Source organism: Andrena cerasifolii, chromosome 7 (genome assembly GCF_050908995.1).
Source record: "Andrena cerasifolii isolate SP2316 chromosome 7, iyAndCera1_principal, whole genome shotgun sequence".
NCBI lineage: Eukaryota > Metazoa > Arthropoda > Insecta > Hymenoptera > Andrenidae > Andrena > Andrena cerasifolii.
The window spans coordinates 15,209,088-15,226,318 of record NC_135124.1 but is presented as its reverse complement, the minus strand read 5'-3'; the positions used below and the strand labels follow the sequence as shown (position 1 = coordinate 15,226,318).

The following is a 17,231-nucleotide window of genomic DNA, read 5'->3' as shown; positions in this document are numbered from 1 at the left end:
AAAATTAAATGGAAATTTTGATACCCATCTCGTCTTAACAATGCCGTTACCGTTTAATAGAAAAATATCCATCGTTTCGCTTTTCTAATTACTTCGTGAACGAGACGAGGAATTCCCGAATACGGCGATATTTAATTAAGCCCAACTCTAATTAAACTCCATCGTGATACATGAATCGACGATTTCGCGGAATCCTTACCTGGGAAATGAAGTTTTTCGTTATTACGTACCGCTTCAATCTAATAATGTAGGTACATTCATTTTTTAACTCGCAGCGCGGCTAACCTGCCTTGATTACATCCACCAAAACAGAGCCACGGAATTCCGCGAATTTTGTAGCTTCGAAAATATAAAGCAACGCGGACTCGAATTCCCGTGGAGAGAGGCGGTAACGCGAGCCTCCCTTCATCCCTCTGTATCCTCCCATCCGGAGCCAAGCGAGTAGCTCTCACTTTAGCCGGTGAAAGTTAAATTACTCTTCTACCGAGCCAGATTTCGTAACCGAATCCAGTTTTATCGGCAAGTCCACTCGCAAAACTATACCCGAATCTCCGATCGTCGCGCCTAGTTTATTGAAAACCAAAGGGGAAGAAACGGGAGGAACGTATTCACCACTGTAAAACCTGTTTACCAACCCTTTTGTTGCCATGGCCCCAATGCCAAACGGTTGTACACCGTTACACCCCCTTCATCTCGATACATATATTCTTTTTTCTCTACAAATAATAGATCCGATTACACATCGCGACTCCCGGAAAGCCTCTTTCGTTTTCCCAAGCATTTTTCGATACTTTATCGAAATTCAATCCCCTCGCGCGTATACGGACATATTTTCATCGCAAATAAGTTTCCTTTTTTGTCAAGTGGCGCAGCTGGACGGACGTAAATCGATATACCGGATTTCCTAAATCCCGAGCGAAAAAAAAAGCCGCGAATATACCCGTAGATCCTCGCGCGAATAGAAGAAAAACGCGCAGGTGTGCGCGCACAGATGACAAATCGGCGGCACTCCATTCTGGAAATTCCGTCGGGTGAGATAACGATCCCTATTTCCGAAACTCCTCGCCGCCTAGATACGGATCCGCTCCCGTCCTCGAAATTCCTTGGGGCCAATCAATGGCCGGGAAGCAACGGGTTCGATACATAGGGGCTACGTGACCCGGTGTAAACTCCTTTACGAGCTTTTATAAAGTTTCGACAAGTTTTAACGACCGCCTCGCAACTTTTAATAACTCGCTCGCCCGCGGCTACGTCGCGTCGCGACGACGGGCCCCGGCGAGTCGTTCGCCGCAGACGGCCGCCCCGATATAGCTAACACCAGCGGTTTGCTTCCATCAGCAGGAGGGTGGTGCGTTGTCGATGACGGAGATGAAGAAATCATTGAGCTTCGATCAAGTGGCAGCGGCCCGTGGCGGGAGCACCTAGCACAGGCCTCATCCTCATCTTCATCATCAGCCGCAGCAGCAGCAACAACAGCAACCGCCACAGTGCAAAGCCACACCCACGCGCACACGTCACATACACTGCCACTCACATTCACACAGCCACAGTCACAGTCATACGCACAAGCACCAACCACCCCCACCGAGGCAGAGACGGGGCTCATCAAGCATCGTGTTGGGTCAAGGTTAGCCAATTTATAACGCAATGTCTCGTTTCATTGCCATTTCTATATACAGCAATATTAATACAATGCAGCAGAGTAATTCATAATGATGCCTACTTAAGGGGTCTCCCTATCTTGACGGCCCGAAAAGAATCCAATACGCGGGATTTTTTTTTTAGAAATCCTCGAATTATATTAATTAAAAACTTTATATTTGCACATATTTAGACAACATTTTAAAAAAATCAATTAAAAGAATTGATTAGCATGATATCTCAAAAACCAAATACCCAATTTACTTCATTCTTGGCATATATCTTCAGCAGATGTCCCATTCTCACCGGTATTAAAACTAAATCGGTTTCTGCAAAAATAGACTTTTACGACTTAAAAAAACAGCGAATTTTTTGCAGAAATCGATGTCGATTTTAGACGCTGCCATTTTTTTTAGTTTTCGGTATTTCTCATTTAATCTAGTTGAAGCGCTAGCCACATTCATACAGATTACATAAATTTTTAAATTTTCTATTTCAGACAATTACAAAGGCTGATTTTCTGCTAACAAAGCGCATATGATTTTTGTAAGGCCCTCTATTTGAAGCACTATAACTCCGGATATAACCCCTATTTTTGCATACCATTTTTTTTCATATTCTCTAAAGATTCACAAATGAAGCCACAAAGCAATTTCCGAAAGGATTAGCGCATTGGTATCTTTGCAAAAAATTCCTAAAAATTGATACAGAAATAAGCCGTTTAATCGGTCTTCTCCCATTAAATTGGTTGTATTACGAAAACGAAAGGTTTGCAGATCCATTATCCGAGTGTACAAGTAACACGTGTAAAGCATATATTCCTTTGATGTCCAGGAGGTGACCACCCTGAGAGTATTCTCTGGAGATTCGACTGCGACCTGGCGGGTGAGCCAGACGTGGTGATATCACCTCCGCCGCCACCACCCCCGCCCTCGGCGGCCGTGTCGAGGACCACGACCCTTTGACCCATACTGGAGGAGGTGCCGACAGGTGTGCCTGTCCAGAAGGAGCTGCCCACCCAAGCGTCCGTGGTCGTGAACGTGGTCGACCAGAAGGAGACCTGCTTATAGCATATGTAGTCGCCGAGGCGGGTGGGTGGACCGCAACGCGGCCTGGCTGGCGCCATCGGCGACCTCGGATCATCGATCGAACCGTCGTCCACGTGACCAAGTCGATCGAGTGGCATTCATTTAGAGGGGTACAGCGGTGAATGAGCTCCGCGCTGCAGCGTGTGCCAAAAAACGGGGGTCCCATCGGACTATCAGGAGTCGCGCGAGTGGGATCGAGGACCGCGTTACAATCGAACGAGACGACCGTCGACCCGGAGATCGCGGAAAGGAGCCGGGAGCCGTGAAGCCTGACAAGCGATACTCAGGCCGGCGTCGCGAACGAAATCTGATCACGATAGAATCGATCGTAGAACGTGACGCTTCTGCTGCAAAGAAGCTTTCTACTTTCTACCCAGAGAGCAGCGGCGGGACGCTCGTTGCCGATGCTGATCGAATAATGAAACGGGATCGATCGCGACCGAAAGGCGTCACGGTGAAAAGGGCCGAGCTCCATGTGGTCGAGCGGTAAATGGAATGCCGTGGGCGATTTCGATCGATCAGGGGCAGGTTTCGTGCCCCAGCATTTCCCGGGGCAAGAACTTTCGGGGCAATCGAGGGTTCGACCAATGGCTAAACGTTCAATTGAATTGCGCCTACACAGCCCAGCGCGATGAACCATGCCCCTGCGAGCCGCGGGACACGCGGGGCCGCAGTTCAAGTTAAACATATCGAAACAGGCTTAAAGTGGGGCTCGAATGGTGCGTGTCTGACGGGGAATGGTCATCGAAGACAATAACCTCCATCCATCACCACGAAGGAAGATTTCTAGCGCGAGGTACTGATGGTGCCGTGTCCCTGGATTCTGATCGAATACTCGGTTCTCCGCGAACAGGAGGCGAAATCCAAGGTATAAACTGTGAATGTCGACGAGATTAGATGAAGCGGAAGAGTCGAGGACGATGCTGGATCGATCGACGACCATTAACACGGTGTGATTAGCCTCGGACCAAACTTATAGTGATCACTGCCAAGAGCTAGCCTAAAACATAGTCAAACGGTCTAGTACATACGACATCGACCAAGTAGAGAATCATCCTGCAACCGGTCGGTCCTCAGAATTTTCGAGGTCGAAGGCTTTTCAAGTGAAAATTCAAGCTCGATCAGGAACGTTGCACGGAACATGCACAACGAAGTAAATAAAGGACGTAGAGAGGAGCGAAGGCCTGGAAGTGGTGCGTATCGCGTCGAAGAAAGGGGCGAAAACGCAAAGGCACAAAGGATCGTCTCACGTGCACCGTCATCGACCGTAAAGCGTGAACTGCAGCCGTATAACGATCGCGGGAAACGCACCAATCTAACCGAAAACACAGAACGCTGAGCGAAAGGCAAGCCTGTGCGCGGCGCGATATCACGGAGCAGATTAACCAAGCGAAATTTGTATCGTCCCAAGCGTGCGTGGGCCCAGAACGATGAAGTTACTTGGAGAAAGTAGAGTCGACCGCGTTAGATCGACTTCTTGGATACCGAGTTCATCGTCGAGCGGGAAACGAGATCTCACGAGCCTCCCGGGGCAAGTTTCAACTGTTTTCAGAGGGTGACAAGACGTGGGGACCGTTCAGCTCGTTCAGCTTTCGATTGGGTAAAGTACAAAATTCCTGGATGTCACGATTTCGCGCCCTTACCTTCACTTCCACGTCGCTTCTCGCTGACGATCACGGTGGAAGATGAATACGAGTCTCGCTGCACCGCGGACCACGATCTTTCAAGCATTTTATACGAAGGACGGAGGGGCACGCTCATAGTAGAGGAAATCGAGGCCTCGGGAGATCGATCACACCAGAACACCGTCACTTGGATCAGAAGAGGAGCGAAAGCAAGAGGATCCCGCGACTTATTTTAAGGGATAGCGTGCCGAGTCGACGGAGTGGTGTACCGCAGACACGGTCGTACACGATAATCGAACTGTTGGACGATTGGTGATCGACAGACACAATTCACCGGGAGATCGTGCTAGATACGTGCACGGTGCGCGTACAGGAACACACGTTAGTTGAGACTTAATGCTATAGAGGAGTGCGTAGCCGCGTAAGAGACCCAGTCGTATTTTGACACGATCGACAAATTTATTATTACTAACGGTAACGTTGTACAGCGAGTGTTTTTCACGAATTTCGAGGCGGTGGTCGCGTGCTGCGCGACTACCCTGCAAAGCGTCGTATTGATATGCATATACACATGTATGTACACGTAAAGGAGGGACGATTGTCGGAGGCGTCATTCCGTTGCGACGGGTATTTGTTGAGGCGTTGTTTAGCGAGTCTGCGGTGGGAGAATGATGATGCGGGTGATCCGTGAGTGATTGAGCGTGTATGATGAGAAAAAGGGAGAACGAATCGTGCCAAAGGAACGAGTAATCTGTGCTGCCGTCAGAGAACTGACAAGCAGTCACGACGCTTTTGATGTTCGACGCGTTTATCTGCCAACGTCGACCGCGCCTCGTATGACAGCGACGCCTCCGGAAGGAGGTCGAAACGAAGTTGTGCACGGTATGCGTGAAGTATTGACACGTGACGAGGTGTCAGCTACAACAAAACGTTGAACGCGATTGCCTAGCAAGATCGATAGAGATTCCCAGGCTTTATTTATCTCGGTTGGCGCATTGGATCCAGCAGAAGGTAATTTAAATGACCCGGGGAAACAATTTATTTCACTGCCCGGGGATGAGAACCCCCTTGTCACGAGAGTGGCGGAGAAAGGCATTAGGAGAAATTGACAGCTCCCGTGGCAATCGAGAGCTAACGTAATTACACCGGGGAGATCGATACTTCCACCTGTAACAAATGAATTCTTCATCCTTCCTGGATTAATTGATTGTCTTTTTTCCCGCGTCGCGATCGAGCCACGATTCATTTTTCTCCCCGCCTACTTTCGCGGTATTAATCAGAACTGTATCCTCGTTCGGCCTGGGAACGCATAAATCGTAACGACGGTGGCACGATTCGTTTCTACGGGCGGCTCCGCGTCGCCGCGGCCGCATATTTCCTTGAAATGCATTCGAGGGATGAGGCAGGCGGGCATCGACGATAATAGGATTGCCTGCGAATAGAAAGAAATGATGGCGTTTGAACGCGGAGTGCTGGTCAACAGCGTTCAAAGGTTCATGACTACTTGTCGCGTCATCACTGGTGTGCCACTATTCAATAAATAAATTTTATTTACTTAATCGACCTAGACATTTCTACACTTGGCGTAGCAGTCGGACACACGTTGACTTCCTTTTGCGATCGGGGGGCCTGGGAACTCGCGGGAACAGAGCCGCTCCACGGGATCCGCTGCCCGGCATCCCGTCAGAGCCTCGGTTCGAAGCGTCGCGGTAACCAGCTTCCGATTCTCGGCCCTCCGATCGAGTGATTGTGATACGCAGTGAAATCGTCAACTTGAACATATCTCTCCGAAATAACAGACAATTAAATGTTGTTATATACATGTTTTACTGAATCTCTTCGAGACACTTTTTCTACTCCATGCGAAAATCATCCAGAAAGATAAGTCGCGCCAGAACAATCCCATTCCACCCCTCCTCGCCAGCGAAGAATGGAATTCAATGCGACGAACTCATAGAACGCTAAACCATTTGTCCTCCCTCCGCAAGCTTCTCCTTTTGCAGCGATTCGACGAGCACAATAAATGGTTCTAGCAATTCACGGTGATTTTGTTTCTGTGCGGAGCGAATTCGTCGTCGTTATGGATCGGTCCAGGTAGGACGCTGTAGAGACGACACGGACCCCATTGTGGACAGGACGACGACTCAATGCGTCGCTTCATCAATCACATCCGTGATCCCTCGATACATATTCAGGGCCAGCGGCTTCCCTTCCTCTACGTCGACGTGATTTCGTTTACCACGGCCGTTACATCATTTATGCAAACCTCATTTCCTAGCCGGACCTATCGGCCCGCTGTCCCTCTTTCCGAGTCGATTTCAGTTTCCTCTGTTACGTCCTGACTATCGACAAGTAGAAATTGACGACGTACTCCAACCGGGCTCGAGCAAAACGTCGATAATTCCTCTGGATATTGTACTCTTTCGTTCTTTTTTTATTCACAGTACACGCTGGACGTACGCGAACGTTGAAAAAGCGGCTGAAAGTTACTGCCCCCCGGCGCATTCAGCGTTAATGGTATCGACAGAGCATGTCGCAGCATACACTAGTCGCGGGAAGTTAGAAATCGAAATTTCGCGTTGATTTTCGTTCTTGGGGCAGCTTCTGGGGGCGAGAACAGTGGAGAAGTACTTGAAAACGAACGCATTGTTTCTTAGATTCCTCTGGCGCCGCTGCTGCGAAGTGGCCGTTATTGACGAAGGGAACAAAACTTTCTCCCCTGGAAGCGCGCCTGGCCGATACGTACAGCAATTACGCGAAACGATCGGAAACACGTCGATGGCGGACGCCTAGTTTCCGCTCCTATATTACGATGATGAAGTGCCACTTCCAGTAAGCGAAGGGGAATAATTTTTGCAGGATAATGCGCCACGTCCCTGGAATCGGGGAGTGAAATTGCTCGTCGACGGTATCGCGTCTCTATTTATAGGGGTTTCACGCGTCGCTCGGGCATTTCCTTCCGACTGGCTCGAGTGGACTGGATTGTCAGCCAAGTGGCTGAGCTTCCACATTGAAAATTGCATTCATTTGACGGCGCCGCGTCAAAGGGAGCCCGTTAAAATCTGGGCCAGTCGTCGTCATCGTAGCTCGCTGAAGACGAAAAGATGAAAGGGAGGTCGGTAATGGGGAGGGTTGAGCAGAGCTGGCGCGGAATAAGAATCCCCCTCGGTTATTCGAAGCTTTACTGGCTTCCGATCGTGTCGCACTCGTTAATTCTTGCGACATCGCCGGGCGATTCAATGAATTCTCCGTCGTTAATGGGGATTCGAGCGGGGCCTCCGAGTGCCGCACTCGTTCGCAGGGGGGAAGCCTTGGAAACGTTTTCGTCGGCCACGGCGGCGGAGGAGGACTTCATTCGGACATTCTTCTGCGCAAAGTTATGCAGCCTTCTTTGTATTTTTAATAAAAGCAAATTTTCGCAAAGTGGCGGGAAGTTAGGGTGTCGGAGTTTGGAAAGAAACTGGAACAGGATCCTTCGTTTCCTTTTTAAAGGATCGCCATTTCCCTTTGACCTGCCTCGAGCACGTTCGGAGGCGCCCAGACAAATTGCGAGCTTCGCAATACCTCGATACTTCAAAGCAGATGTCACCCACCTCCTCTCTGTTGGAACGAACCCCTCGTTTCCGACGTTTAGGCCGTTCGTTAGCGAATTACAGAGGTATACGCGTGATTTGGCCTCGTGAATCTATCGCCATCCTGTCCACGGACGATAAAATCGGCATCTGATCAAAGAGGAAAGATTCTTCATCAAGAAAGAAGTTCCGTAATTGCGCAGTTAATAGATCGAAACGAAATGTGTCAAGTGCAGGGCCGGTGCGAGGATGGTTGGCGCCCTTATGCAAGAAAATTTTTGGCGCTCCTAAATTTTTGCACCTGTTTTCTATTTAATATGTTTTGCCTTTACGAGGTACAATAAGAAAGAATTACATTTACATTTTGTTTATATGGGATTCCTTTATTATTAAGTCCTCGATATAGTTTTTAGCACCCCCTTCGGCTGGCGCCGTTATGCGGCGCATTACTTTGCATAATGGGTTCCGCCGGCCCTGGTCAAGTGTATTTCTTTTGTCTGTGCAGAGTATATATCTCCAGGTGGCTAAATAATTAATTTTAAATAATTGATCTTCGTAACGCATGGTAATTTAATATAGCCCTGCGTTCGACGAACGAACGGCGGATAGGAAGAGCAGAAGAATAACGGCAAAGAGGAAGATACTGGAAAATGGTAAGAAGCGAACGATCCACCCCCGTCAAGTTCGGGCCATTCCTTCTCCTCAGTCTTCCCTGTCCATCATTTTTTACAATTAGATACCGACTGATGATTTATCGCCGAACGACGCGAGTGTATTCGTTGGTGCACGCTGGTGGGTACGAGTGTGCCGAGGCTTCGAGTTGGATATCCTTCATACCTGTCCAATCTTCGTAAGTTGGACAGGATTACGTCATGTTGTACCGAAATCCGCCACCTATTTTCTCATTTTGCCAGATTATGGAAGAAGAACGAATACGGTGCTGTACGAGAATCGTGGCGGTGGATCTTCTTGCGTAGAAGTTCTATCCGAGTACAGCTAGGGAAAACTTAAAATCTCACTTGAAATCTCATCGTGGATTCGCACCTTTACACTTCAGTAACTTTACCGTGCTTGGCGTCTTCGTAATCATTAAAATACGAAAGTAACGTGTGTGGGATCTGAAACAGAGTAGGCAACACTGGATGCCCCGAATCATCAGCGTTTTAATTAACCAATTAAATACGCCCACTGTCGGCGAAGCGGCGGCTTGTAAGCTCGTGAAACGCGGAGAGGGATTTCTGTTGCTCGCGTCGGATCGGGAAGCTTCCGTTGACAGTTCAATCGGTGCGATTCGCGGGATGAATGCGAAAAAATGCGGGAACAGATCGCTGATTGATAGAACAATCGAGAAAAGTGACAGGGGTTCAGAAGGGGCGACGCTACCATCTACCATTGCCTTTTGTCTGGGAAATCAATGAGCACTAGAAGCTAGAATCCGTTCCCGATATTCCACATTTCAGCCGAGCGTTCTTGCGATGCTAAAAGCACAGTAACTACGAAAATCCCCCTACGATATAATAGCAAAGAGTGTAACGATTTAACTTTCTGCGCTTAAAACGGAAATTTCTTTTAATGAAATTTTAATTACACCCGGTTCGCTAACTTCCCTTGTCGAATCATTGCCCTGCTCCATTAGCTCGGCCCTCACTCCTAATTGCTTCTAAATTGCTCGAACTTCGTTACCGCTTCGCCGAGGAACACTCCGTAATGCAAAGAAAAACTGCATTTGACAGCCAGGCCAGCCCGAAACAAAACGATAATGAGCCTCGGAACGGGAAATGATGATTTTCAAGGTAACGCTGCACCCAGCCCCAATCATCATTCATCCCCGCTTTCGCAGATAGTCCCGCTACTACCACCCTTATCTCTGCTGGCGGTGGTTCCGCGTGAACTGTAAAAAGCACCCGGGTCTCTCTGGAACCCGGTCTGCCTACCGTAGATCAAATAAATCGAGCGTAACGTATCGCCCGGACTTTTTACGCGGTCAGTTATCTGGCTGACATTTACCCGGTGGGTACATCTACCTTTTTTTAAGGACAGCAGAAAGGAAAGCATTCGTAAAGAAGCCCCAATCGTACGAAACGAGAGGCACGTGTAGGTGTAGAGGTGGAACGAGGCTTTCCACTATCTGCACCACCTTGGATCGTCGTGTTTCGAGACGCTTTCGCGGCTTTAATCTTTCCGAGGGATAAGTGGTAGCCAACGAAATTCGTCGTAATGCCCTCGGTGGGGGAGTAATAGCGGTTTTCTGGGAGACTAGCGTTATCTCACGATGAAATACGAGCAACGGCGGGGACGACTGCTCTGAAATGGCGCGCGCTCGTTGGAGGTGTATTCTTTGCGAATCCTTGATGAAGACTGGAGGTGGACTTGAAGTTAATCCAGTCCGGAGTCAAGTGTATGCTTCCCGAATTGTGTGCCGGAGATATGAAGATCGAAGGAAGTGGCGGTGGCTCTAATCAGATAAGTTAAATCCCAATTCCGATAAGTTTTATTATTAGAAATTTTATTAAATTCTCGTAATCAGAGGAGCCCTTTCGGCAACTCTACGTTTGCTTTTGAAAAATGCTTCTCCGCTTCGTCGCGGGCGAATTTCTTCCCGTCTCTGAGCGACGATGATTTCGCCGAAACATTTCGTCACGCCGGGGACGCAATCCGCTCGGCGGGTAACGAGTGGAAATCCTCTTCGGCGACAAATGCATAGAAGAGTTTCCTAAGCGACTACTGAATATTCCATTATCGGCACGTAGGATTCGAGGCAGAGCTCGAGCGTTGTATTCGAGTCGCGGAATCGCGACGGGAACCATCGATATTTCTCGGGATTCGAAGTTCTCCTGTCGGAAGCCAGTAATGAGACATCAACGTCACGAACAGTCGGCGCTTCCTTAAAAGTTCCTGCAGCAACTCTCGCTGCAGTCCAGTTTCTTTTATATTCATGAATTCTGCAGCATCCAGGTGTAGCTGAGATTTGCAACAAAATTTCAACGAGATTCTATGAGTACACTCCTCAAGGCACAAACTTTCATAATCGTCGATGGGCACCCATCCATCTGGCCATCTTTTAAAGTGGAGGCTTGAATCCGTCCGATAGATAATCAGAGATAAGGAACGCCGGTTTCATTACTACGATGAGATTTACCGAGCGTCTTGGAGACGAGCGTATGTACTCAAGTGCATGACCAACAAGGTGGGACATAAATCAATGTGCCCCCAAGGTACGGAATGGAGGATATCCTGGGGTTAATTACAAGGATGGTCATTGGGCTCTGTTTGCAGCTATGTATATACGACGTTGCTCTCGGACGTTACATATTAATAGAACAAACGTTAATAACAAAGGAGGGTATATCGACCAGGCGCTGTGTATCCAATAATGGTAAAATAACTTCTGAGGAATCCTCGTATCTACCTTTGAAGAACAAGGTCCCGCGGTTATACTTACCGTTCGACGATATTAAATAATGAATTTTGAAAATATCATTTCGATCAATAACTCGATATATTTCCCACAAACGCCTGGTGTGTGAAATCTCTGTACAACAGTATGTACACAAAGATACTTTGAAAATTATCGCGATTAAAAGTTCTATAATTAATATCCTTCAATCGTTCACCAAATGCAGAACGCTGTCCCTGGTGATGCCGATATCTCTTAGGCTCGTTCCTAGTTGCTCCAGTCTCCTCGGTGAATAACTGAAGTAACAAGAAAGTGGATGCTTCTGGGTTAGTTTGAACGACGTAAGAAAATGTAGGACTGTCAGGGTAAAACTGCGAGCTTACCCACTGAGGACCACTTTGTACCCCCGAGGAACAGTCCTCGCCATAGAATTGTCTAACAATTGGTAGAGCCGAGCGATTGGTTCGTCAGCGGATACGTGAACCAAGTATATAGTACCACCGTTCAATGATCTGACTTTCAATCGGAGTTCACCCGGCTTTCCCGTCGGTTCGTTAATTTGGTGCAGAATCGGGGGCTGTAACGACGAAGAAACTTAGAAATGACGTTCCATTTCTCCATCCGAAAGCAGTCTAGTCTTCTTACTGCGCTCTTTCTGACTGGTATCACTGATTTGGTGGCCCGTTGATTCTTCTTCGTCGCACTATAATTACACGGAGCGTTAGGAAATTGAGAAACATCGGCGTTAGTGAAGTCCGCGGGTGTTTTCGTCCTCGTCGCAGACTTTCCCTGAATGGACATGCGAGAGTTTGGCAAGCTGGCGGATCTGGATCGATGTCGAAGGCGGTATTCGGCGCTCTCCAATCGACTGAAGGCAGAATTACTTTGAAATTCTACGTAAACATTGCCGAAGCTCAACAAAGAATAGAAATTCGAGGAACGTGTTACCTGGGGGATAGCCTGGATGATCTATCGGTCGAACTATGGTAACACCTACCAGAACTTGGGAACCTGAACGTACCTCTGGACTTGAGGCTTCCTTCTCGCACAGAAACGTCGTATTCTGCAGGTTTTGCGGCCAAATCTCGCTTGCAAAAGGCAATTCAAAGCGAGCATTATATCGTGCTTGGAATAAATTCACTTGGTTCCAGAAACGGTGCATTATCGATATCTACCTTCTCTTTCCGGCTACTCAAACCCAGCTCAGCGTTAATGTGCGACTGCAAGTGCGTGTCAGAACAGATGTTATTGTGCGATGCCAGTATTTGTGAGCGCAGGACGTACATTTCGATGGGAGGAGGCTCAGAAACAGTTTTCTGTTTCAACGATCTGTCGGCAAGCGTCAGATCCATAAAGCTCGTAACAAAGTGAACATTCAAGATAACAAAAGCTAAGTGAAGGGTAACAGGGAAAGTCATGGAACAGCTTTATCGAGAAACTTAAGGGGTCATGCCTAGTTGGCAGACGAAAAAGGACGTCATTTTCGGGAATTTTTTGTGAAAAATGTGATGTATGTTTCTTATAACTATTTCCCTATTTTAAAAGTACATATATTCAGCAACCCTCAGTAATTTTGTTATAGGAAAATATTAAATAATGAAGGAATAACAGCCAATCTCGCGGAAGCTGTTTTTATAATGGCGCTGCGCGGTGAGCACGATTTCTCCGAGCTGGATCATCTGAAATCAGAAAGTCAAGAAGATTCTGTTAATATGTGAGTTTATCTGGTTCGTGAACGAAGGATTTTTCAGAAAAATGATTTCAGACAAAATGGCGGACGTTTAACGCAAAGTCATGATTTTTCGATGTCTGGATTGTTCGTTTTTAGTGAATTAAAAATAGAGTTTTCATCAAAAACAAAAATCCTTCCTTCACGAACCAGATAAATTCATATTTTAACAGAATCTTCTTCACTTTTCGGTTTGAGATGATCCAGCTCGGAGAAATCGTGCTCACCGCTAAAAAAAAATAGCTTCCGGGGGAGTGGCTGTAATTCGATAATTTCTTAATATTTTCCTATAACAAAATTACTGAGTGTTGCTAAGTATGTGTACTTCTAAAATAAGGAAATAGTTGCAAGAAAGATGCATCACATTTTTCACAAAAAATTCCCGAAAATGACGTTCTTTTTGGCCTGCCAACTAGGCATGACCCCTTAAGTTTCTCTATAAAGCTGTTTTATGACTTTTCCTTTTACCCTTCACTTAGTTTTTGTTATCTTACGGGGGCATTTGAAATTTATAACCCTTTGGGATTCGACAGTTCTGTAGTCCCAGTTGTCACCAAGAAAATCTTTAATATATAAAGCAGAAAGTTCTTGCGTGTTTGTCTATCGCCTAAAAACTTTCGAGCGGTAAACTGTGGCGTGACGAAATGTGTCCCAGTTCATTATGCCTAGCTAATCCAGACGAATGTGACTATTTTCGCAAAAAAAGAAAATAAATAAAAACCATTTATTTTCATAAAATCAGAATCTAAATTCCGCGCGAAGCCGAGTGGTGAAGCTAGTATGCCATAAATCGCAAAATCACGAAAAATGGACATTCCTCGGTTTTTCCCCTTATCCTTCGAGCGTTCTACTTATAATAACTAAGTTTTCGATGCTTGTACCTGGATGTCACAGGAACCAAGCTCGCAGAAAAATCGCTGCTAGATAGATTATCTTTCGGTTGCGAGCTACGACGAGTTGACTTTTGGGAGGTGGTGCTAGGCCTGTGGCCTTTGATCGATGAGAGTGTGTTATCAGCGGGAGATTGCTTTCCCAGCCGATAACCCTGGCCGGGAAACTCGGCCGTGTTGCGCAAGTACATTTGGTGTCTGTGATCCACCACCTAATAGAAGACGGTGTGAGATAACGATCCGTTGTTTCCTCCGGATCAAGAACTAAAAGGTCGCTTGAGCCCAGGGTGGACGGCCTGGACTCGGACTCGAAGCTTCACCTTGAAAGGCACTCCGTTCGGATAAGCCTGTTGCAACTCAGATGGGAAATAACCGTCCAGAATGTCGCGGAGGAACGACACCGTCGCTGGATGGTCGAAAGGGCGCAACGGGCCGTCTTGAACTGTCATTCCGTTTTTGTAGAATTTTAGAGACATGCAAGAAGGGGTCTTCAAACGATCGTTAAATAACACTCAATTAATCGTAGTAACGCTCAATTACTCATCGGCGAGCGGCCGTGTTACATCAACGTTAGGGAAATAAAGAAACGAATACGGACGTTAAAAAGCGCGATGCAAAGTGACGTTGCCGGTGCATGCCCGTGAATCATGCACGTCCTTCCTATTCGCTTGTAACCGGCGGCAGGCGATTAACGTCAGCATTCTGCGTTTCATTAGAATGCACCGAGGCCGAAGGATTGGCGTCGAAAATCGACACCGGTGTCGCGCGACGATCGGCGCCGTATAAAATTAAACGGGGGAAAAAGAGGAGCGGAAGAAACGTGCACGCGAGAACGCGTAACGATGATTAACGCGCGGATCGATCGGATTGTACGTGCGATATTTTGAGTATGCTATTTCTTTCGCGGCTGTTACAAGAACACGTATCAGGAAGCATTGAACGCCAACGCTCTGTGGGTATTTAACTGAGCACTTTACTTTGAACGTGGCCCCGTTCCCTTTCTCGTTGTGCTGCACGTGAACTTCGCCCTTCCCCGCGGCCAGGTTCAGCTGGTCGATGTTCGCGATTATCTGCTTGTAACAAGTCTCGATGTAATTACTGAAAGACATCAGAGGTAACTGACAGTTAATTCGATCGTGCGTCAGGCGTGTGCGGATAGTAGAGTATACTCGATTTACTTGGGGACCATCTCTGGGCACTTGGGGCTGCTCGTATCGCCGACCCAGATCAGACCGTAATCGGCCAAGAACTTCTGCAACAACAGGAACACGGTAATTTCGCCGGCGCGATATCACAGTTACAAGACGCGAGTATCGTAATCCGATTAAATATCTCGCTTTCCACCGTATGATACTACGAATACGTCAAAGCTGGGGAAACGTTCAACCTCCATCTCGACGATTCTGTTCTCGAGCATCAGGCATCTCTTGTAAAGGCACTCGGATTGATCCGCCTGGAGTCGCCGCCGCTGCTGCTCCTCCTTTCGCAGGCTCTCCTGATTCTTGCTCTTGGTCTCCCATTCCTTCACCTGCGACCATTCGAAAGCCGAGCGATTATAAATGATGGAGAACGGGGGTGGCCGATCGACGAATGATAACCGGCCCCGAACCTTCCGCTTCAGGCGATTGATCTCCTGATTCTTCGACGCCAACTGCTCCTCGTTTCTCTTCAAATCGGTCTGCACCTTTTGCATCTGAGACTCGACCTGGTGCAGCTGCTTCGTCAACGCGCTGATCAGCTCGCTCTCTGCCACAGATTTCGGGTTTCAGAAAGGAGGGGAACGATGGTTAGTACAGCTTCGCATTCGAGGTAGAGACTACTTCTCCGATCTACGAAGCTAACAACTTTCGTCGCGAGTCTCTGTCTGACGGACACTGGCACGCGCAACAGGTTACGTCGTTGCCGAGTAAGATTAACGCGCCCGGTACCTTCTTCGATCACAGCGTTGTTTGGCAGGTAGATGCTGGATGGCTTCGTGTTGCAGTGGTTCCAAAACTTTCTACCGCTGTTGTACATCGTGGAGCAAGTCTGAGGAAAAAGCTGGCGACATATTCTTCCTCATGGCGGTCGCACGACGATGGACGTTAACGTAAATGAATTATTATGCAACTACCGTTTTATCAACCCTCTTGATAACGCGGTTGATGTCGTTCTTCAGATCGGAAACCACACTCGGGATATCTAATGTCGGATTTTTGGCGCGCTCACGACCATCGTCGCTGTCCACTATATAAGTCGACGTAGAGGAGATTCTTTTCAGTCTACGAGTGCACGAAACATGTGAAATTATAACCTACGGGGTCGTAAATTCACGGCACGGGCTATTGCTACATTTATTCACAATCTTCTTGAAATGGTCAGTAAAATGTTCGTGCAATTCGGTCGATTCGACGGGGGTATGGGAAAACTTTGAGATACTTGTGATTGCTATTTCGAGTCGAAGTCGAAGCCGAAGAGCACTTTGCAAGTTTCTTCCGCGGTTGGGAGGGGTTGCTCGGCTGACTCATCGTGCATATGATAGCATTGATCAGCAAATGTGACAGCATTTACGTTGGGAATTTTTGCTGGATTTTCCGAAAGTGTTCCCGAGTAACGACGTTGTGTTCGAAGCACACGAGTCGAACGGAAGGATTGATCGTGAACTCCGCAGTTAGTGAGAGTATACGTGGTCGAACGAACGATCGACGCGAAGTAGGTGTCGATTATATTATTAGAAATATTACAACTGGATTGCTTTCTGCCGCAAATATCGCGGCACTAGATGGCCTCGACGAAGGAATCTTAATAAACGCAAATGGCATTGCTCCTTGCCGCGCGATATCCCAAGAATCTCCTGCCAGAGAAATATCCTATTAAGAAAAAAGAAAGAAAACCGCAGAACCGGCGACAAACCTCAAATAGTTCGAAGCAGTGAAAGTACGAGACCTTCGTGTCGACCAGGTTTTGACCTATTTCAAGTGAATGCGCGAGTGAATTATGCATCCGCCTAACAGAATCAAATTAACATATGTATCTACCATGGGTTACCCCAACATTGTAAAACAATTTAATCTCACCGTTTGTAAACAATCTACTGCTTAACCAGAACGCTAAAAGATTAACATTAACGCTAAAAGATTAACACAGCTTAATCAAAATCGTTAAATAAATCTCCAAGCTACAACCGTTGGTATTTCGAAAAAAAGAACATAGCATAAAGTTACTTAAACCTCGTGTAAGTATAATTCAGTAGAAACTATATCAAACGTAACTCCTGACAAAAACTAGCAGACTTAAAAATCTGTTGCAA

The 17,231-nt window shown here is 47.2% G+C and overlaps 2 protein-coding genes across 7 annotated transcripts in view; one reads left to right on the top strand and one right to left on the bottom strand.

Annotated features, from left to right (window-relative positions):
* The window catches only part of LOC143371105 (glutamate receptor ionotropic, kainate 2), a 115,195-nt gene extending 109,282 nt beyond the window's left edge, over nt 1–5,913 (top strand). For 2 of the 6 annotated variants that reach the window (XM_076815971.1, XM_076815972.1), the window contains exons 18-19: nt 1,339–1,627; nt 2,476–5,913. In XM_076815971.1, coding sequence (XP_076672086.1) covers nt 1,339–1,627; nt 2,476–2,482 — 296 coding nt within the window. In that variant the 3' untranslated portion in view covers nt 2,483–5,913. Of the gene's footprint in view, nt 1–1,338; nt 1,628–2,475 lie in introns of those variants that run through there. The other 4 variants (XM_076815977.1, XM_076815975.1, XM_076815976.1 and 1 more) reach the window with 2 other exon arrangements.
* A 5,499-nt stretch (nt 5,914–11,412) lies between these two features.
* On the bottom strand, nt 11,413–17,015 carry LOC143371425 (uncharacterized). Its single transcript, XM_076816581.1, has 14 exons — nt 16,361–17,015; nt 16,056–16,203; nt 15,871–15,970; nt 15,552–15,688; nt 15,330–15,470; nt 15,121–15,194; nt 14,920–15,040; nt 14,263–14,430; nt 13,934–14,154; nt 12,499–12,652; nt 12,272–12,411; nt 11,969–12,191; nt 11,707–11,900; nt 11,413–11,619 (listed from the first exon to the last, which is right to left on the bottom strand). The coding sequence occupies exons 1-14, from the start codon at nt 16,486–16,488 to the stop codon at nt 11,529–11,531; spliced, it is 2,040 nt and encodes a 679-aa protein (XP_076672696.1). The 5' UTR covers nt 16,489–17,015; the 3' UTR covers nt 11,413–11,528.
* Between the last annotated feature and the right edge of the window lie 216 nt (nt 17,016–17,231).

Coding starts and splice junctions, on each gene's coding strand:
- LOC143371425 (XM_076816581.1), bottom strand. CDS start 16,488: ATGCTGTCACATTTGCTGATCAATGCTATCATATGCACGATGAGTCAG. Junction 11,901..11,968: donor TACCAGTCAGAAAGAGCGCA/GTAAGAAGACTA, acceptor TCGTCGTTACAG/CCCCCGATTCTGCACCAAAT. Junction 11,620..11,706: donor TACAAAGTGGTCCTCAGTGG/GTAAGCTCGCAG, acceptor TTGTTACTTCAG/TTATTCACCGAGGAGACTGG.